The sequence below is a fragment of the Trachypithecus francoisi genome, unplaced genomic scaffold, assembly GCF_009764315.1.
Source record: "Trachypithecus francoisi isolate TF-2019V2 unplaced genomic scaffold, Tfra_2.0 Lachesis_group3, whole genome shotgun sequence".
Classification (NCBI taxonomy): domain Eukaryota; kingdom Metazoa; phylum Chordata; class Mammalia; order Primates; family Cercopithecidae; genus Trachypithecus; species Trachypithecus francoisi.
The window spans coordinates 32,523,792-32,545,762 of NW_022681468.1; the positions used below are offsets into that span (position 1 = coordinate 32,523,792).

Consider the following 21,971-nt stretch of genomic DNA (forward strand, 5'->3'; position numbering starts at 1 on the left):
TCTGATTTCTAAAAAGATGCAATAAAACTTTTTTATTGTAAATTGACAGTTCATAATTGTACAAATTTATGAGTTACAAAGTAATGTCACAAATTGTGGATAGAATATGGAATAGTTAAATCAAGCTAGTTGACATATCCAATACTTCAAATACATTTCTGTGATGAGAATATCAATTTTGAAATGTATAATACTCCATTATTAAGTATAATGCACCACACTGTACAACAGAACTCAAAAAAAGTATAAAACATATTCTTCTTGTCTGAGATTTTATACCCTTTGACCATCATTATTTTTTATTTTTTATTTTTTTGAGACAGTCTCACTCTGTTACCCAGGCTGGAATGCAGTGGTGCAATCTCAGCTCACTGCAACCTCTGCCTCCTGGGTTCAACAGGTTCTCCTGCCTCAGCCTCCCCAGTAGCTGGGATTATAGGCACGTGACACCACATTCAGCTAATTTTTTTTGTAGTTTTAGTAGAGATGGGGTTTTGCCATCTTATCCAGGCTAGTCTCGAACTCCTGACCTCAGGTGACCCACCCACCTTGGCCTCCCAAAGTGCTGGGATTACAGGTGTGAGCCACCGTGCCTGGACTAATTTTTATGAGACAAAATATCAATTTCAGAACAGTATCAGTGACCGGGCACAGTGGCTCATGCCTGTAATCCCAGCACTTTGGGAGGCTGAGGTGGGCGGATCACAAGGTCAAGAGATCGAGACCATCCTGGCCCACATGGTGAAACCCCGTCTCTACTAAAAACACAAAAATTAGCTGGGCATGGTGGCGTGCACCTGTAGTCCCAGCTAATCCACAGGCTGAGGCATGAGAATCGCTTGAACCTGGGAGGCAGAGGTTGCAGTGAGCCGAGATCGTGCCACTACACTCCAGCCTGGTGACAGAGCGAGACTCTGTCTCAAAACAAACAAACAACAAAAAAGCAGCATCAGAAAGTGAGCAGGCCAGGCACAGTGGCTCACGCCTGTAATTGCAGCACTTTGGGAGGCCGAGGCCTATTTTTCTGTATTTGTCTCTACTGAAAAAAAAAAAAAAAATTAGTTGGGCATGGTGGCATGTACCTGTAATCCCAGCTACTCAGGAGGCTGAGGCAGGAGAATCACTTGAACCTGGGAGGCAGGGGTTGCAGTGAGCCCAGATCGCGCCACTACACTCCAGCCTGCTGACAGAGCAAAACTTCGTCTCAAGGGAAAAAAAAAAAAAAAGAGTGAGCATATCTAACTACCCTCAGCTCATAATAGGGCAAATAGGTCAACAGAATAATAATTCATGCTATTGCATTGGAAAAGGAATTAAAAGAAATTTTAAAATGTGTAAGCAGAAACTCAGTTGTATGTAAGGGAACCCAATTCCCTGTGAGAAAGAGAAAGAGCTGGAGTCCTTTAAAAATTAACTGCCTGTTTTTCTGTGGCTAGTGAGCCTTATCTCTCCTCCTTTCCCAGGCATTGTAAATACCCTGTTTCTCTAGCTGTGCAGCTGCAAGGTAACTAGACAGATAAACTCAAGTCATAAAACATGTTTTTCCTTGAAAAGTAAGAAATGATGTAATGCATGTCTCAATTAATTGTCTTTCTCACTTCTGTAATGTGCTTCCCCCTGCATAGATCCCGCCCCGCCGCCCCACGAAATGCTTAAATAGTAACTTAACTCTTTGTTCGGGGCTCAGTCCTTTGGATGTTAATCTAACTGGTCTGGTGCACCTAAATAATAAATATCTTCCTGAACTCCATTGGTCTCTCTGATTCCTTAAAAATCCCACTACATTTCATGTAATGAACTGGCAACAAGAGAAAGCTGGCTGAAGAAAGGCAGAGGAATTGTGTCTTATAAGAATTAGAATCGAGGGGCTCCATAATCATCTGGCATCCGTTCGATGTTGTATCTGACCAGGACAAAAAATTAACACTGGTAAGAAAGATGGGAAGAGAACTCATCTAAAAACCCATCATTTACAGACTGCAATACTCTCACCCCTGCTGTGAATCCTTTTTGTCAGTGGGAACAATTTAGGGGAACATCATAATGAATGATTTACAGCAAAATGCTGACTATAATACAATATGATTGTTTTTTCAAAGTCACACAAGTCAGCAAGAGGGGAACCGAGGATCTGAGATCAGTAAGTCCAACTTCTTAGTCCACAGATTTCCTACCACATTGTGCTCTCCCCAAGCTGAAAAGCTGGAAAATATGTCTGAGGACTGACATAAAATAGCCAAGGATAATAGCTTTTTTTTTTTTTTTTAAATAAGCTTTCCATTTCTCAGATGAGGTGTTAATAAAAAAAAAATTCTTTCAAAATAGGCATTTCTGGCCAAAAAGATCAGTTTGATTTAAATTACTGCTTTTGTTTAAAACAATGCATCTATTTCTTCCAGTAATCTTATTCTAACAATTTAAATGTTTGCCTCATTCCTTAAATCCTCTCTCTCTCTTTTGCCCTATCTCTTGCTTTGCCTCATTTTTTCAAACATAACTATGTAAACATTTGACACAATAATTTCTTTCAAATCCATTATAACCTTATCACTTGTCCTCATTTTCAATTGATACCAATTATATATTTCTATTCCCTTCCCCAAGAGAAATCTCTCACCTGTGGTTAGAAATGTACATGATAGGAACTCCAGGAATCTTACGGATTCTTCTTTTAAGGTCCCGGTCAACTGTGGCCACAATGTAACACTTATGCTGTAAGAGACATGGAGTGATGTTCACACTGAGGTCACTGAGCACACTTAGTGACTACTGGATAATGGCACAACCACTGACTAGTGTGAGAATAGTTCATTTTCACGGTAAGTAGCGAAGGGCAGGCTGTAACAATTTGTTGAGTAGCTACTATGTTCTAGGAGCTCGTAATCTTGTTATATAAAATAAACAAGTTGCCTGGGCTGAATGCAGCATTAAGAATCTTGAGGAGGAGAAGGTAGAAAACCATTCACAAGCTGCAAACTGTTTTCTGCTCATAAATGAAAGGGATTTTCACGCTTGGGGCAGATAATTCTTTAGTTTTGGGAAAATGCTCCGAGGAACTCCATGGTATCGATAAAAAGTGCCTTAATTTGGAGGCCATAGCTCCCTCCTTTCCCTAGATCTTGGGGCTTGGGTGTGCTCTGGGTCTACTGATGTTAGAGGTAGGCTACCCCCGAAACAGGAAGCCTAAATAGGATCTTCAGGGCCTGAAACTAGAGCCTAGTGGTTATAAAAGCAGTACCATTTAGCTGTCAGGTGAAAGCTATTTTGTAGGAAGCTTCACTTCTGTCATGTCTGACTCTCCTACTGAGTTTTATATAAAGTGGCAGAGTGGTGTCAGCCGTGCTGTGGGAAATACTGGCCCCACCTATGGGTTGAAGTGACTAAAGGGATGGCTCTGTGGTCAGTAGATGAAGCTTATCATCAACAAAGAGAGGCCCTTATAAAAGCACTCAGTAGCAGAAGTCCTTGTGGTGCTTAATGAAGGAATTAAAAACCTACTTATTCTAGGGTATGTGTGAAATAGCACCTTGGGAGACTCTCAGATACCCTAGGTATATGTAAAAGCACTTTTGGATTAGGCATCACAAAGAGGAACAAAATTCCTACATCAAAAGTAAATGGGTTCCACATTAACTCACTTAAAATCATTTTACAGAGATTTGTGAGATAAAGAATCAGTTAAATGTCCCAAATCACATAGCCAGTAAATGCAGGTGCTGAGATCTGAAACCCGTGTCTCCTCCCCAAGCCTGTGCTCTTTCTATTATGGTTAGAGTGTACATTTTCAATCCACTTTCTCAAGTAAATGAAGACACCTATGCTTCTTATGAAGGAATGCTATGCCATTTTTTTTTTAACCACAATGTATATTCCTAGATGCTTTACTGACCATGAACATTCAGGAGACAATAGTTTACGTTTTTTTTTTTTTTTTAAAGTACAAAGTAAACAGTTATGAACTGATAATACCTGAGTTACTCTCTGTACTAAGCAGTCATCTGCATAGGTCCCTTTGTGTGTACATGGTAATCGTTCAAATCTTGGATCTTTGGCGATCCTGTAGGTGGATTAAAGAAAACGTTCAATTAACTGGATAACTTTCTGAGTTTTAATCAGTGCAATAAAAGTAACAAGATCTACGCAGAGATTTTAAGGCACTGCTCTCCTCCTGAAGTTTATCCTCTCACTGGAAAGACAATTCACGGGGCAGGGAATGAAGGCTTCCTGCCTGACAGCTGGTGTGCTTTGGATCATTTAATCAGCACAAAATTCTGAGTTATTATATACCTGTTCTACAGACGAGGAAGCAGGCTTAGAGAGATTAAATTACTTTATTCAAAGCTATACAGCTGGGAAAAGCCAGGATTCAAAAACAAAACCCATTTTAACCTAACCATTACACTTTTAAGAAGCTGTCTTACACACAAATGAACAAGAATATAGGCACAAGGATGATCACTCAGCACAGTATACAGTAAGTGAAAAAATCAAAATATCCATTAGAAAGGTAAAAGTTAAACACATTTTGGTGCCCTTATCCTATTAAAAAAAAAAGTGAGGTAGAGCTGTACGTACCAATGTGGAAGGACCTACGCTAAATTGTTGAATAAACAAAGCAGGGCATATGCATATATATATATATATGATTTAATTAATAAAATACAAATCCTTCTTTCCAATACTCTATCTAGATTTGCATTTGCACAGAAAAAGGTCTGGAAAAATACATTAACCTTTCTCAGTTGTCACTCTTGGGGTATTAGAATGGACAAAGTATGAATGTAGAGGCAGACTTTTAGCTTTTACTATATGTATATGCTTATATTGTTTGCCATAAAATATTCAAACATGTATTATTTCCATACATAATTGAAAAAGAAAAACCCCAACTCTGCGTGACTCTGAGAGCCATGCTCTTTCTATTAACAATGATGATGAGTCACTGAAATGAAGAAAAATACAAGACAGCACATATGTATCAAGTACAACACAAATACTCCTCCATATTGCAGTAGTTCAGTGCTAGGTCAATGTGGGTTGGGAATATTTAGAAAAAAATGACATAGGGGTGAAATAAGATTAAAGAATGTGCCAAGCAATGTGAGGGTACCAAATAGGACACCAGACAACTGTAAAATGGTTTCTTGGTGTTTGGGGAAGAGTAAACACATCTTTCTGGCTGGGGGAAGAGTGTTTGTGGAGAGAAGAATGAAATGGGGCTAGAAAGAGTCTCCAGTGCCAGGCTGAGGAGTGTGATGACACAGGTAATGAGGAGTCATTAAAGATTTCTGGGGGACAAAGCTCTGTCTAGGAAAAACTAAGCAGGCTGTGCGGGGGAGGATATGCTAGAGGGAGGATGGACTGGTTGCTGACAAACTAGGTGGGCAACAGTCTAGGACTATGCTCCTTCGGTTATCTCTTTACTCCTGAAATCACTTATCTCCTCTCTACTAGCTCTCTCCCAGAAACATACTAACATGCTGTCGTATATTCTGTCTTAAAAACAGAAAAATAATCTTTTTACCTATACCCCCCTCCAGCTAACACCACATTTCTGCATCTCTTGACAGCCAAACTTAGTGTTTCCACTTGGTGCCTCTATTTTCTCCCCTCTCATTCCTTGTTTTTATTGTTTTAAAAATTGTCAGGCTGCGTCTGGAGGATCATGACTATAATCCCAGCACTTTGGGAGGTCAAAGCAGAAAGATCACTTGAGACCAGGAGTTTGAGACCAGCTGGGCAATATAGTGAGACCCTATCTCTACCAAAAAAAATTTTTTTTTCCCCAGAGATGGAGTCTCACTCTTTCACCCAGACTGGAGTGCAGTGGCATGGTCCCAGTTCACTGCAACCTCTGCCTCCCGGGTTCAAGCGATTCTCCTGCTTCAGCCTCCTGAGTAGCTGGGATTATGGGCATGTTAGCCAGGCTGGTCTAGAACTCCCGACCTCAGATGATCTGCCTACCTCAGCCTCCCAAAGTGCTGGGATTACAGGCGTGAGCCACCATGCCCAGCCTTTTTGAGATCGAGTCTTGCTCTGTTGCCTAGGCTGGAGTGCAGTGGCATGATCTTGGCTCACTGCAGCCTCTGCCTCCCAGGCTTAAGCAATTCTCCTGCCTCAGCATCCCTAGTAGCTGGGATTATAGGTGCCTGCCACCACCCCCAGCTAATTTTTGTGTTTTTAGCAGAGATGAGGTTTCACCACATTGGTCAGGCTGGTCTTGAACTCCTAGCCTCAGGTGATCTGCCTGCCACAGTCTTCCTAAGTGCCAGGATTACAGGCATGAACGACCATGCCCGGCCTCTACCAAGCAAATTTTTAAAAAATTAGCCATGCAAAAGGGAAAAAAAAAAATCAGACATGCATAGTGGTATGCACCTGTAGTCCCAGCTACTTGGGAGGCCAAAGCAAGAGGATCACTTGAGCTGGAGAGGTTAAGGCTGTAGTGAGCTGTGATAGCATCACTGCACTCCAGCCTGGGCGACAGAGAGAGAATGTGTCTTAAAAAAAAAAAAAAAAGCATATATACATATCTATAAACAATGCAGAATTGGTTTGCATGTTTTTAAACTTTAGATAAATGGTGTACTCCACATATGTTCTTGTTTTTTTTTTTTTTTTTAAAGAGACTGCAGTCTTGTTGTCTAGGCTGGCTTGAAAATCCTCGGCTCAGGTGATCCTTCTGCCTCAGCTTCCCAAGTAACTGGAACTAGAGGTGTGTGTAACAGTGCTCAGCAGTGCTCTTTTTTTTTTTTTTAAGACAGGGTCTCACTGTCTCCCAGGCTAGAGTGCAGTGGTATGATCTCAAACCTCCTTGGCTCAAGCAATCCTTCTACCTCAGCCTCGCAATTAGCTGGGAATACAAGTACCTGCCACTATGCCTAGCTAATTTTAAAATGTTTCATAGACATTGGGTCTCACTATGTTGCCCAGGCTGGTCTCAAATTCCTGGGCTCAAAGAATCCTCCTGCTTTGGGCTCCCAATACTGCTGGAATTACAGGAGTGAGCCACAGTGCCTGACTGCTGGTTTTTTTTTTTTAAATATTTTGTATTGTTTTTGAGATTTATCCATATTGACACATACCTCTAGTTCACTCATCTTCACTCCTGTATAGTATTTTATTAACAAGCATTCCACAGCTTACCTGTTCTTTTCTTTCTTTTTTAAAGAGACAAGGTCTCACTTTGTTTTCCAGGCTGGAGTGGAGTGGTGTGATCATAGCTCACTGCAACCTCGAACTCCTGGGCTCAAGCAATTCTCTTGGCTCAACCGCCACAGTAGCTATGACTACAGGCATATGCCACCACGCCTGGCTAATTTTTTTTAAAATTTGTAGAGCCAGGGTCTCATTATGTTGGCCAGGCTGGTCTCAAACTCCTGGGCTCAAGCAATCCTCCCGACTTGGCCTCACAAAGTGTTGGGATTATACGTCAGCCTCTGTACCCAGTCCTTTTTTTTTTTTTTTTTTTTTTTTTGGAGACAGAGTCTTGCTCTGTAGCCCAGGCTGGAGTACAGTGGCACGACCTCGGCTCACTGAAACCTCCGCCTCCTGGGTTCAAATGATTCTCCTGCTTCAGCCTCCAGAGTAGCTGGGATTACAGGCGGCCACCACCATGCCTGGCTAATTTTTGTATTTTAGTAGAGACAGGGTTTCACCATGTTCAGGATCACTCCTGACCTCAAATGATCTGCCTGCCTCGGCCTCCCAAAGTGCTGAGATTACAGGCATGAGCCACCATGCCTGGCCATCCTTTATTTTCTTAATGGCTTAAGAAAAGCCATTTCTTTTGGCTGCCTGCAATCTTTTGCTATTACATACATAAAAAGATGCCAATACTTGACTCCAATAGTAGTGAACATCTGTATAGCAATCTTTTTTTCTTTTCTTTTTTTACTAGAACTCATAGTATTAGATTTTATCTAGCATACAGTATGCACACATATACATATACACACATATAACAGCGAAAAAACTTTTGTGAAGCAGTACCCAATTTTTTCTACATATTCATGCTAATATTTTATAATTTCTTTCTTTTTTTTTTGAGACAGAGTCTCACTCTATCACCCAGGCTAAAGTGCAGTGGTACCATCTCAGCTCACTGCTACCTCTGCCTCCTGGGCTCAAGCAATCTTCCCACCTCAGCCTCCCGAGTAGCTGAGACTACAGGTGTGTGCCACCACGCCTGGTTAATTTTTTTACTTTTTGTAGAGACAGGGTTTCACCATGATGCCCAGGCTGGACTGGAAATCCTGGGCTCAAACAATCTGTTCGCCTCAGCCTCCCAGGGTGTTGGGATTACAGGTATGAGCCACCATGCCCAGCCTACAGTTTCTTCTATTACACTAAAAAATATACTCAGGGGTCGGGTGTGGTGGCTCATGCCTATAATCCCAGCACTTTGAGAGGCCAAGGTGGGAGGATCACTTGAGCCCAGGACTTCAAGACTAGTCTAGGCAACATGGTGAGACCTAGTCTCTACTGAAATTTTAAAAAACTGGCCATGTAAGGTGTTGCATGCCTGTAGTCCCAGCTACTTGAGGGTGCTGAGGCAGGAGGACTGCTTAAGCCCAGGAGGTCGAGGCTGCAGTGAGCCCTGATTGTGGCACTGCACTCCAGCCTGGGTGACAGAGCAATACCTTGCTTCAAAAACAAAACAAAACAAAAACAAACCAAAACAAACACAAAAAAACCCCCAAACCCACCATGCATCGTGATCCTTTAAACTAATTTAATTACCTACAGACTGTGATCTCCAGGTTAAAAGACTGTGTTGTTAAGAGCATGAACAACCTGGATTTTACCAGATACTGTCAAGTTGCTCTCCAAAGTGATGACCAATTTATACCCTTAGTAGTTAAGTATGAGAATTTCCATTGCTTCACAGTCTTAACTATTCTCGGCATTGTCAAGCTCATTAAAAAATTTTTGCCAATCTAATGGGCATTAAATGACAACTCATTGTGAATTTAAGAATTGTGTTTTTCTTTTTTTTTTTTTTTTTTTTTTTGAGACGGAGTCTTGCTCTGTCGCCCGGGCTGGAGTGCAGTGGCCGGATCTCAGCTCACTGCAAGCTCCGCCTCCCGGGTGCACGCCATTCTCCAGCCTCAGCCTCCGGAGTAGCTGGGACTACAGGCGCCCGCCACCTCGCCCGGCTAGTTTTTTGTATTTTTAGTAGAGATGGGGTTTCACCGTGTTAGCCAGGATGGTCTCGATCTCCTGACCTCGTGATCCACCCGTCTCGGCCTCCCAAAGTGCTGGGATTACAGGCTTGAGCCACTGCGCCCGGCCAGAATTGTGTTTTTCTTATGGATGTGAAGTTCTTTATGCATTTTGAAAATAAGCCCTTTGTTGATTATGTATGTCTGTTTACTTTGTTAATGATAAGTTTTGCTATACACAAACATTTAATTTCATGAAGATACTCTTTTTTTTTTTGAGACAGTTTTGCTCTTGTTGCCCAGGCTGGAGTGCAATGGTGCAATCTAGGCTGACTGCAACCTCCGCCTACTGGGTTCAAGCGATTCTCCTGTTTCAGCCTCCCGAGTAGCTGGGATTACAGGCACCCGCCACCACAGTCGACTAATTTTGTATTTTTAGAAGAGATAGGGTTTCTCCATGTTGGTCAGGCTGGTCTCAAACTCCTGACCTCAGGTAATCCGCCTGCCTCGGCCTCCCAAAGTACCGGGATTACAGGCCACTGAACACAGCCAAGATATTCTCTGTATTTTGTATTAAAAGTTTAAATACTTACTCTAACTGGAACTGATTTTTGCATGAGAGAAAGACCAAAACAACCCCCTCAAAAATGATAAATAGTTTTGCACAATTTTCACTTAAACTAACTGGCCAAGAAATCTTTAAACAGCAAACAGATGAATCTTCAGTATATTAATCTAGAACAGATCTAGTCTACCTCCCTCCTACCTTAGAGCCACTCGATACTTCTGCCCCAATTTCTCAATTTCAGCCATTACACAGTCAGTTATACAAGGGATACCTGCCAGGGAAAAAAATTCACATTAAGAACAGAACTTGTAAAAGAAATTATCCCTGAATTATATCCCAGCTCAGAGTTTTAAAAAGACGCAGGACATGGCTGGGCGCGGTGGCTCACGCCTGTAATCCCAGCACTTCGGGAGGCCAAGGCGGGTGGATCACCAGGTCAGGAGATCAAGACCATCCTGGCTAACACAGTGAAACCCCATCTCTACTAAAAATACAAAAAATTGGCTGGGCGTGGCAGCGGACGCCTGTAGTCCCAGCTACTTGGGAGGCTGAGGCAGGAGAATGGCGTGAACCCTGGAGGCAGAGCTTGCAGTGAGCCGAGATTGCGCCACTGCACTCCAGCCTGGGTGACACAGCGAGACTCCGTCTCAAAAAAAAAAAAAAAAAGAAACCCCTAAGAAACTAAGACTGTCCCAACCCCAAATTGCAGATTCCCTGTTATAAACATATCTGGGGAAAAAAAAACTAAGCTGAACTCCATCATTATTTTTATATTAATGTAAGTTTCTGATGGGAAAAAAAATTATTTATTTTTATTTTATTTTTTTGAGACAGAGTCTTGCTCTGTTGCCCAGGCTGGAATGCAGTGGCACGATCTCAGCTCACTGCAGCCTCGACCTCCTGGGTTCTAGTGATCCTCCTGGGTTCTAATGATCCTCCCACCTCAGCCTCCCAAGTAGCTAGGACCACAGGTACACTCTACTATGACCAGCTAATTTAAAAAAAAACATTTTTTTTTTTTTTGTAGAGATGGGGCTTTGCCATGTTGCCCAGGCTGTCTTGAACTCCTGGGATTAATCACTACTCCTGTCTTGGGCTCCCAAAGTGCTGGGATTACAGACGTGAGCCACTGTGCCTGTCTTAGATGAAATAAAATTTAAATGTGAACCACAAGAAACCATGAAATTAGCCAGATAATGTAAATCTGATCACATAAAAATTTCTGTTTGACAACTATCAAACAGAAAGCCATATAATAAGTTAAAAAAAAATCATCATCCCTATTTTAGAAGTGAGGAACCTGAGACACAAAGAAGTTAACTAAATAGATAGCAAATGGTAAAGCCAACATTTGAACCGAGTCTATTGGGCCAAAGACTGGGAAGAGTGGCACCTAGAAGAGTGGCAAAGATTAAACAGATGAAAATACCCAATATTGGCCGGGCGTAGTGGCTCACGTCTATAATCCCAGCACTTTGGGAGGCTGAGGCAGGCGGATCACCTGAGGTCAGGAGTTCGAGACTAGCCTGGCCAACACGGTGAAACCCGTCTCTACTAAAAATAAAAAAAATAGCTGGGCATGGTGTTGGGCACCTGTAATCCCAGCCACTTGGGAGGCTGAGGCAGGAGAATCAGTTGAACCCAGGAGATGGAGGTTGCAATCAGCCAAGATCGTACCATTGCACTCTAGCCTGAGTGTCAAGAGCGAAACTCCATCTCAAAAAAAAAAAAAAAGAAAAGAAAAAAAGAAAATATCCAATATTGAGGAAACAAGTATTCTCATGCTAAGTTTGTAGGTATATACATTAGTATAACTATTTGAGGGCAAATTTGCAATACCTATTAAAAATACACAAATCCCTTGATATATAATACAGCTTCTAGACAATGTATCCTAAAGAAATACACTTTTACGGAGACATATTCATAAGGATATTTACTATAGACTTGTTAATTGGGTAGAACCTGGAAATAATCCAAATACCTAATAAGATACTGGGTTTAAAAAATTATGTATTTGGCCGGGCGCGGTGGCTCAAGCCTGTAATCCCAGCACTTTGGGAGGCCGAGACGGGTGGATCGCGAGGTCAGGAGATCGAGACCATCCTGGCTAACACGGCGAAACCCCGTCTCTACTAAAAAATAGAAAAAACTAGCCGGGCGAGTTGGCGGGCGCCTGTAGTCCCAGCTACTCGGGAGGCTGAGGCAGGAGAATGGCGTAAACCCGGGAGGCGGAGCTTGCAGTGAGCTGAGATCCGGCCACTGCACTCCAGCCTGGGCGACTGCGAGACTCCGTCTCAAAAAATAAAAAATAAAAAATAAAAAAAAAAAAAAAAAAAAATTATGTATTTAAACAACAGAATAGTATGTAACTTTACACTTGATCTTAGCCAAAAGGCCGAGAAGCGATTATAGTATGTAACTTTATTCATTTTTTATTTTGTTTTGAGAGGAAGTCTCAAGTCTCGTTTTGTTGCCCAGGCTGGAGTATAGTGGCGTGATCTCTGCCTCCCAGGTTCAAGCGATTTCCTGCCTCAGCCTCCCGAGTAGCTGGGATTACAGGCGCCCTCCACCATGCCCAATTAATTTTTGTAGTTTTAGTAGAGACGGGGTTTCACTCTGTTGGTCAGGCTGGTTTTGAACTCCTGACCTGAAGCAATCCACCTGCCTTGAACTCCCAAAATGCTGGGATTATAGGCGTGAGCCATCACGCCTGGCCATATGTGACTCTAAAAAAGAATTCCTGGCCAACATGGCAAAACCCCATCTCTACTAAAAATATAAAAATTAGGGCTGGGCACAGTGGCTCACGCCTGTAATCCCAGCACTTTGGAAGGCTGAGGCGAGCGGGTCACCTGAGGTCAGGAGTTCGAGACCAGTCTGGTCAACATGGTGAAACCCGTCTCCACTAAAAATACAACATAGCGGTGAATGCCTGTAATCCCAGCTACTTAGGAAGCTGAGGCAGGAGAATCACTTGAAGCCTGGAGGCAGAGGTTGCAGTGAGCCGAGATTGCGCCACTGCACTCCAGCCCGGGTGACAGAGTGAGGCTCTGCCACAAAAATAAATAAATAAATAAATAAATAAATAAGGTGGGTGTAGTGGTACACACCTGCAATCCTGGCTAGTGGGAGGCTGAGGCATGAGAATTGCTTGAATCCAGGAAGCCGAGGCTGCAGTGAGCTGAGATCACACCACTGCACTCCAGCCTGGGTGACAGAGTTAAGACCCTGTCTCAAAAAAAAAAAAAAAAAACCTTGAGCAACATGACTGATACCTTGTTTCTACAAAACATAAATAAATAAAACAGCCAGGCATAGTGGCTCTTTCCAGTAGTCTCAGCTACTTGGGAGACTGTGGCTGGAGGATCACTTGAGACCTGGAGGTTGAGGCTGCCGTGAGCTATTGGCTCAGACCACTGTATTCCAGCCTGGTTGACAGAGCAAGACCCCGACTCAAAATAAAAGAATGAGGCCCATTTAGTACACATGCCATGGAAAAATGTTCAAAATATATAGTTCAATGTAAGAAGCAAGTAGAAATGATTAAAATGTGATCTATCCATACAGTGGAATATTATTCAGTAATAAAAAGAAATGAAGTACTGATACAAGCTGTAATATAAATGATCCTTGAAAACAGTATACTAAATGAAAGAGGACCAAATATTGTAAGATTCTATTTTTATTAAATGTCCAGAATAGGGAAATTTATAGCAAAAGAAAGTAGATTAGTGGTTGCCCAAAAATAGAATGGTGAGGGTTGCAGGGTGATGGCTAAGGGTCTCCAGGTTTCTTCCTGGGATAATGGAAGTTCTAAAATTGACTATGGTGATGGATGATGCACAACTAGAAATCACTGAACTGTATACTTTAAAGGGATGAACTGTATAGTTGTAAAGGGAGTCAATTATATTTCAGTAAATCTGTTTTATAAAGAAAAAAATAATATATGATTCATTTTCTTTTTTGAGATGGAGTTTCGCTCTTGCTGCCTGGGCTGCAGTGCAATGGTACGATCTTGGCTCACTGAAATTTCTGCCTCTGGGGTTCAAGTAATTTTCCTGCATCAGCCTCCTGAGTAGCTGGAATTATAGGGGCCTGCCACCATGCCCAGCTAATTTTTTTTGGAGTAGAGAGAGAGTTTTGCCATGTTGGCCACGCTGGTCTTGAACTCCAGACCTCAGGTAGTCCGTGTGCCTCGGCCTCCCAAAGTACTGGGGTTACAGGCCATTTTCATCAATAAATAAAATTAACCCTCCCTCTCACACAGTTATTTATGACTTTTTGTAAATGCCCCTTTTAGGAAATGCATTATAAGCAACTTTCTTCCCACTCCCCCTTTTAAGACAGGTTCTTTTTCTGTCACCCAGGCTGGAGGGCAGTGACATGGACATGGCTCAGCACAGCCTCAACCTCCCAGGCTCAAGTGATCCTCCCACCTCAGCCTCCCAAGCAGATGGGACCACAGACATGCTTCACCACGCTCAGCTAATTTTTGTGGTTTCTTTTGGTAGAGACAGGGTTTTGCCATGTTGCCCAGGCTGGTCTCAAACTCCTGGGCTCAAGCGATCCACCCACCTTGGCCTCCCAAAGTGTTGGAATTACAGGCATGAGCCACTATGCCTGGCTTGATTTTTTAAAAAAGTTTTTTTTGTACAGATGTGGTCACACCATGTTGCCTGGGCTGGTCTTGAACTCCTGAGGTCAAGCCTAGAATTCCTCCCACCTCGGCCTCCCAACCTGCGGGGACTACAGGTGTGAAGGATCTTGCCCATCCCAACTTTCTTTTCTTCTTCTTCTTCTTCTTCTTTTTTTTTTTTTTAAAGACAGGGTCTCGCTCTGTTGACTGGACTGGAGTGTAGTGGCATAATCACAATTCACTGTAGCCTCGGCCTCCCAGGCTCAAGTGATCCTCCCACCTCAGCATCTGTAGCTAGGACCACAGGTGCACACCACCATGCCTGGCTTTTTTTTTTTTTTTTTGAGACAGAGTCTCGCTCTGTCACCCAGGCTGGAGTGTAGTGACACAATCTCAGCTCACTGCGGCCTCTGCCTCCCAAGTTCCAGCAATTCTCCTACCTCAGCCTCCCAGGTAGCTGGAATTACAGGCACATGCCGCTGGGACTGGCTGATTTTTGTATTTTTAGTAGAGGCGGCGTTTCACCATGTTGGCCAGTCTGGTCTTGAACTCCTATCTCAGGTGATCTGCCTGCCTCGGCTTCCCAAAGTGCTAGGATTACAGGTGTGAGCCACTGCACTCGGCCCCCTGGCTAATTTTTAAATTTTGTGTAGACATGGGTTCTTGTTATGTTGCCCAGGCTTCAACTTTAATTTTTTTTTTTTTTTTTTTTTTTTTTTTGAGGCGGAGTCTCGCTCTGTCGCCCAAGCTGGAGTGCAGTGGCCGGATCTCAGCTCACTGCAAGCTCCGCCCCCCGGGTTCACGCCATTCTCCTGCCTCAGCCTCCCGAGCAGCTGGGACTACAGGCGCCGCCACGTCGCCCGGCTAGTTTTTTGTATTTTTTAGTAGAGACGGGGTTTCACCGTGTTAGCCAGGATGGTCTCGATCTCCTGACCTCGTGATCCACCCGTCTCGGCCTCCCAAAGTGCTGGGATTACAGGCTTGAGCCACCGCGCCCGGCCAACTTTAATTTTTTATGCTAGAATTTTTTAGAAGTACATTAATATTGGCCAGGTGTGGTGGCTCATGCCTATAATCCCCACACTTTGGGAGGCCGAGGTGGGCGGAATGCTTGAGCTCAGGAGTTCGATACCAGCCTGGCCAACATTGAGAAACTCCGTCTCTACTTTACACAAAAATTAGCTGGGTATGGCCACACACACCTATAATCCCAGCTACTCGGGAGGCTGAGGCAGGAGAATCACTTGAACCTGGGAGGCAGAGGTTGCAGTGAGCAGAGATCACGCCACTGTACTCCAGCCTAGGCCACAGAGTGAAACTTCGTCTCAAAATATACGTATATATTTTAATGCTGAGATCATGAAACAAGGCAATGTGTTCTTTAAGAGGACCAATTTCAGAGCCATGCAGCAGTGAAGCAAGCAAAGGCTTGCAACTGAAGTCGGGAAGCAGGCTCAGGAAAACCACTATAAGGAAAGGGAAAGTAACAGCCTCAGGATTCACAGGCAGAAGAGAAAGCTGATGGGAAGCAAATTATCCTTCCTTATTGGGACTATAAAGTGGAAATGGAAGAGACCAGCAACTATGAAAAGATCAAAGAGGTCTTTTCAAGGTAAGAGGAAGATAAAGGCCTTCCTTTAAGTATACGGGCAACCAAGGCCAGGCACGGTGGCTCACGCCTGCAATCCCAACACTTTGGGAGGCCGAGGTGGGTGGACCACCTGAGGTCAGGAGTTCAAGACCAGCCTGACCAATATGGTGAAACCCATCTCTACTAAAAATACAAAAATTAGATAGGCATGGTAGCATGTCCTAGCTACTTGGGTGGCTGAGGCAGAATTGCTTGAACCTGGGAGGCAGAGGTCGCAGTGAGCTGAGATCACACCACTGCACTCCAGCCTGGGTAACACAGCGAGACTGTCTCAAAAAAAAAAAAGAGTATACATATTTAAAGAAAGCCTAACCATAAGACTAAAGCGATCCTGACTAAAGCTCTAACAGTCACCATCTAGATATTACTGGTGGAGGTATAGAGTCAAGGAAGTAATTCACCAAGGAAGCAAAGGGCCATGCTTTGACCATCTATCCATTTCATTGATAAGTAGGTCACAGCACTCCTGGAAAAGCAGCTCAATTAGAAATACCATGGGAAATACAAAGAGACTACCAAGTTTAGTGTCTTCCCCCATACAGGGTTACCCAAGCCTCATTCTTACAGGCCTGGTAGCACCTCAACTTTAGATTATTTCTAAAAGATTTATTTAAAAAGTATATGTATATAGCTTTAAAAAATAATACAGAAAGGCCTACATGAAAAAACAACGGTCTGATCTGTAGAGAAGACTATTTTATTCCATTAGCTCCTTTTTTTTCTCATCTGGTGGCTACCTTCACATCTTAATAAACATATACAGCTAATAAATGTAGGCAGCCATTCTTTTTTTTTTTTTTTAGACGGAGTCTCCCTCCGTCGCCAGGCTGAACTGCAATGGCGCGATCTCGGCTTAGTGCAACCTCCACCTCCCAGGTTCCAGCAATTCTTCTGCCTCAGCCTCCCAAGTAGCTAGGATTACAGGCACGCACAACCACATCCAGCTAATTTTTGTATTTTTAGGAGAGATGGGGTTTCACTTTGTTGGCCAGAATGGTCTCGATCTCGACTTCATGATCTACCTGCTTTGGCCTCCCAAAGTGCTGGCATTACAGGTGTGAGCTACCGCGAGTGCTGGGATTACAGGTGTGAGCCACTGCGCCTGGCGGCAGCCATTCTTAGAATCTGCTTTCATACCTCCTTCACACATTCCTTACCCCCATCTTCTCATCTTGCTCATTATAATAAATCAGTAAACAACATTTACATTTCTATCACTCTGTAACTGTTGTTCATTACATAGTAGCCTTTAAAACTTAAAAAGGGAGGTACAAATTTTTCCCTTTGATTCCAATAATTTATCCTCTACAGCAAAGTTTAAGTCTAATTTTCATTCGTACCTCTGACCAGGTGACTAAAAAATATATAAATATAAACCTGCTACAAATGGGACAGATCTTACTATGATAGGCCTCATACATGGCCTTAGTTTTCTTTTTCCTGTTTATGGTAGTGAAGGAAGATCATTTAAAGGAGGGGATATATAAATACACAAGGGAAATCTATTAATGGTAAATTACATACCTAGGTATAAATAAACTACCTCAGATCCTCTGTACTACGAATAAATACCAAACTGAATAAACTTAGGAACTGACCATCATCTATCTAACTTCTAGGGCTATGATCATAAATGGCAGAATGTCGTATTTAGTGTTTCAACACTGGGGCAGAAGGGAGAACATATCCTTGTTAACATAAAAGAATACAGATACTGAAAAACAGATTTTTCATTTATCCAGAATTTTAAAATCTAGAATTCTAAAACAGAAAATTCCCCTATGTTCAAAATTGATGTCCATAATGATACTCGAAGCATTCTAAGTGTTTTCTGAATTGTGAAAGTTTTATTTTTTCCAGTCGAGTTTGCATTATACTTCAATTCATTAAACATGGTCATTGCTATGTTGACCACCGTAAATTAAATGGCCAGCAATTCAGTTAATAAGAACTCCATCTCCCTCTTTTCTTTTTTTTTCTTTTTGAGACAGAGTCTTGCTTTGTCATCCAGGCTGGAGTGCAGTGGCATGATCTCGGCTCACTGCAAGCTCCGCTTCCTGGGTTCACGCCATTCTCCTGCCTCTGCCTCCCAAGTAGCTGGGACTACAGGCGCTCACCACCGCGCTCGGCTAATTTTTTTGTATTTTTAGTAGAGATGAGGTTTCACCGTGTTAGCCAGGATGGTCTCGATCTCCTGACCTCGTGATCTGCCCGCCTTGGCCTACCAGTGCTAGGATTACAGGCATGAGCCACCGCGCCCAGCCTCTCCCTCTTTTCATGTATTTGTATAAATATAATTATTCTGTACAAATGTCATGGAAACATAAAAATATGATACTCACACTTGGCATACAGACAGTCCATCATTGACTGCACTAAGTCCAGTTTGGCTTTTATGGAAAAGTTGATAAAGTTGGTATCAACGAGGATGTGGTAAGGTGGGCCCAGCTGTGTATTATATTGGAAAAATAAGCAGGAAGGGTGTTGGGGACTGAAGGAAAAAGAAAACAAGAACAAAGCAAAATTTACATTGATACCCTAGTATTAACAAAAAACAAAATAGAACTCTCTGCTTGGGACTGTTTGCTGTAAACTCTTTTGTATATGTTCATTGGAAATAAATCCTAAAAAGGAAGGCAAGGAAGAAAGTAACATCATTATCTTAATCTCAGCTCCCCTGGCAACTTTTGTCACCAACTTTAAAAAAGCAATTATCAAAAACAAACAAACAAAAAAAGCAATTATCCATTCCACCTCTTCCTCTAGCAAGAGTAGAGTCATCATGGGCACAGGGAGGTAGAATACAGGTATGATTAGAATGATACTCCAACACATTTGTCATTCTTATAGGATTCTAAAACTGTTGTTATGGAATGTGATAGAGAACAGTTTGTCTAATGTTAGGATTATACACTACAGCAGGACCTGTATCACACCTAGCCCAAGTTGTCTGGGTTGAATATGACAGTGATTCCAAATGCTAGGCCACAGACCAGTATCTACCTGTGATGATATATCCATTACCAATCCAGGGCAAAATTAGAAAAATAAGGAAAATGTGGTAAAGTTTTCATAAAGTTAAATGTATTTACTCAAAAGGAATGAAATATCTTTATATCTTTATATAAAGGTCTTATATCTTTATATACATATCTTTATTCTGAAAAAAAAAAAAAAAATATATATATATATATATATATTTTTTTTTTTTGAGATGGAGCCTCGTTCTTTTGCCCAGGCTGGAGTGCAGTGGCCAGATCTCAGCTCACTGCAAGCTCCACCTCCCGGGTTTACGCCATTCTCCTGCCTCAGCCTCCCGAGTAGCTGGGACTACAGGCGCCCCCCACCTCGCCCGGCTAGTTTTTTGTATTTTTTAGTAGAGACGGGGTTTCACCGTGTTAGTCAGGATGGTCTCAATCTCCTGATCTTGTGATCCACCCGTCTCGGCCTCCCAAAGTGCTGGGATTACAGGCTTGAGCCACCGCGCCCGGCCCTGAAAATATATTTTAAATTTTTTTGGTGATATAGTCTCTCTTATGAAATGCTGATGTGTTAAACAATAGCAATTATGTCTCTTAAAAGATCCCTGGCAAAGAAAAAGTTAATAATCCTAGATAATATCTCCTGGATTTTAGGGGAAATTTTACTGCTCCATAAAATCCAAAAACCTTCAAACCACTGGAATTGATACATGCTCATCAATATCACTTTCATCTACATAGTTGTGGTAGACTTACTAACAAATAAGTTAGCAAACCAGCTCAGGGAAAGCCTGGATTTCTAAGCGGTCTATGGTTTTAAAGGAGAACTTCAAATGTTTGATTACTCACACTTCTCTTTCCTTTAACGCACTGGGATCCTTCTTTTCTTTCTTTTTAGGTTTTAATCTATCCTTTTCTTTACTAGGAAGAAAAAAGTAAATTAAATCCAAGGGAGAAGAAAAACCACAGCAGTTAAAATCTCAAAAATCTAAAGTTCCATTTTTTTGGTCTACAGAAGAAATCCTACTTTGTGACTTCTTCATGTTAATATCAGCATACTCTTTTTTTTTTTTTTTTTTGAGACAGAGTCTCGCTCTGTCACCCAGGCTGGAGTGCTGTGGCCGGATCTCAGCTCACTGCAAGCTCCGCCTCCCAGGTTCACGCCATTCTCCTGCCTCAGCCTCCCGGGTTGCTGGGACTACAGGCGCCGCCACCTCGCCCGGCTAGTTTTTTGTAGTTTTTAGTAGAGACGGGGTTTCACCGTGTTAGCCAGGATGGTCTCGATCTCCTGACCTCGTGATCCACCCGTCTCGGCCTCCCAAAGTGCTGGGATTACAGGCTTGAGCCACCGCGCCTGGCAGCATACTCTTTCTGAGCAAATAACTAGTGCAAAGTACAGTACCTGGAAGTATCAGTATTAATCAGTAATGCCAATAATGCATAAGAATTGTTAATGAGTAAATAAAAGCTGATTATACTATATTTCTTTCTTAGAATCTCTCATATCAAGGATCAAAATCCACTTCCAAGCAGTGGGTAAAAGGGTGACAGTTATCTTCTGAAGATGCAGATGCTTTAACAGTAGGGGGAAAGTATTATCCCATATGCTTCTTATAAAGGGCCAAAATGTAAAAACACATATACAGAACTTAACCCCTAACTAGAAATTATAATTAATTATAAAAATCACACAATACATCCACACTAAAGGCTGAGAAGAATAATTCTGAAGGTTTTAACGACCACTCTCTTATTCTGAGACTTTTTTTTGTGTTTTTAGTGGAGACGGGGTTTCACCATGTTGGCCAGGCTGCTTTCGAACTCCTCACCTCAGGTAATCCACTCACCTTAGCCTCGCAAAGTGAGCCACTGATTACAGGCGTGAGCCACTGCGCCTGGCTTTCTGAGACTCTTAAACTCATTGAAGATCAGTCTTTATTTAATAGCTATGCTTATTCTACACTTAAGCAGGGACACTGCTTTGATCCTCTTCATACCAGGGAATATCGCTTCACTTTCTTCTTCCACAGTGATTTGGATTCTTATATTAGTAAGACTTATAAAATGGAGACGTCTTATAAAATGGAGATATCTTGGAGTTTTCCCATTTTCTCTGACAAAAAAGATTTGAGTACCAGGCACTGGAGACACAAGACAAACACGGTCTCTAACCTTGCCATCTTTCAACAAGAAACACTCCCCCTGCCCCACCCCAGGGGAATGTAGTAGTGTAATGGTAAAAATGTAAAGAGAATTATACGGACTTCACCGAACTGACATGAGGTTTAAATGCGATATGGCAGACAAAGCATATAACGGTAGAAAAAGGGAACACTTAAATGTTTAATTCCCATCGCCTTTCCCAGTGTGAGCGCTCAGGAGCTAAATTACTGTTAAACACTGGTTATCTCATGCTATATAAATCGAAGATACAATATTATAAGTAAAAAACAAAATAATAACAAAAATTTTTACTACTTATCCTCTCTAGACTCTTATTAGAATATCCTTGGGCAGTTAATTCCAGATACTCACAGCCTCTGATCTCTGAGACTAAGCATTCGCTTCATGGTCGCATACTTCCTTGTTTTCTTTTGCTTCCCCTTGAAACAGAAATTTTAGAATTAAAAGAGCTGGAAACATATGGCATCTTTTAAAGTCTCTTCTTTTCTCTTGTCCATTGCCTTCCCTTTTTGCCTCAAATACCCAGACCCTCTTCCCCACTCTGTAAAGCATAACAGGCACCGCTCGGAGAAGTTTAAGAGCTAAGACCAGAATGAAAATATGCAAGGACAATGTGCCAGAAATTTGGCCACAGTCTGACTCCCTCCTTCTCCACCAGTGCGGCCTGATAACGTCCCTTCTTGGACCCTCTTCTCTCACCATGGTCACGCCACACTCCAGGTTCTTCCGTAATCACCAACGGCGCAGTACTTCTACGTCATTCACATACTGCTTCCGGCAA

General features: G+C 42.3%; 1 protein-coding gene across 1 annotated transcript; it reads right to left on the reverse strand.

Annotated features, from left to right (window-relative positions):
* Positions 1 to 1,102: 1,102 nt before the first annotated feature.
* Positions 1,103 to 21,960, reverse strand: FCF1 (FCF1 rRNA-processing protein). The gene is made up of 8 exons (XM_033187426.1): positions 21,890 to 21,960; positions 21,542 to 21,609; positions 19,856 to 19,927; positions 18,368 to 18,516; positions 9,931 to 10,003; positions 3,970 to 4,057; positions 2,618 to 2,712; positions 1,103 to 1,903 (listed from the first exon to the last, which is right to left on the reverse strand). Exons 1-8 carry the CDS (start codon positions 21,890 to 21,892, stop codon positions 1,855 to 1,857), a joined length of 597 nt encoding a protein of 198 aa, XP_033043317.1. The 5' UTR covers positions 21,893 to 21,960; the 3' UTR covers positions 1,103 to 1,854.
* Positions 21,961 to 21,971: the final 11 nt, after the last annotated feature.

What these genes read in the sequence shown, in the direction of transcription:
- FCF1 (XM_033187426.1), bottom strand. An exon ending in AGTCTCAGAGATCAGAGGCT is followed by an intron (nt 19,928 to 21,541) that starts GTGAGTATCTGG and finishes TTTTCTTCCTAG; the next exon opens with TAAAGAAAAGGATAGATTAA. An exon ending in GCGTTAAAGGAAAGAGAAGT is followed by an intron (nt 18,517 to 19,855) that starts GTGAGTAATCAA and finishes TTTTTCCTTCAG; the next exon opens with TCCCCAACACCCTTCCTGCT.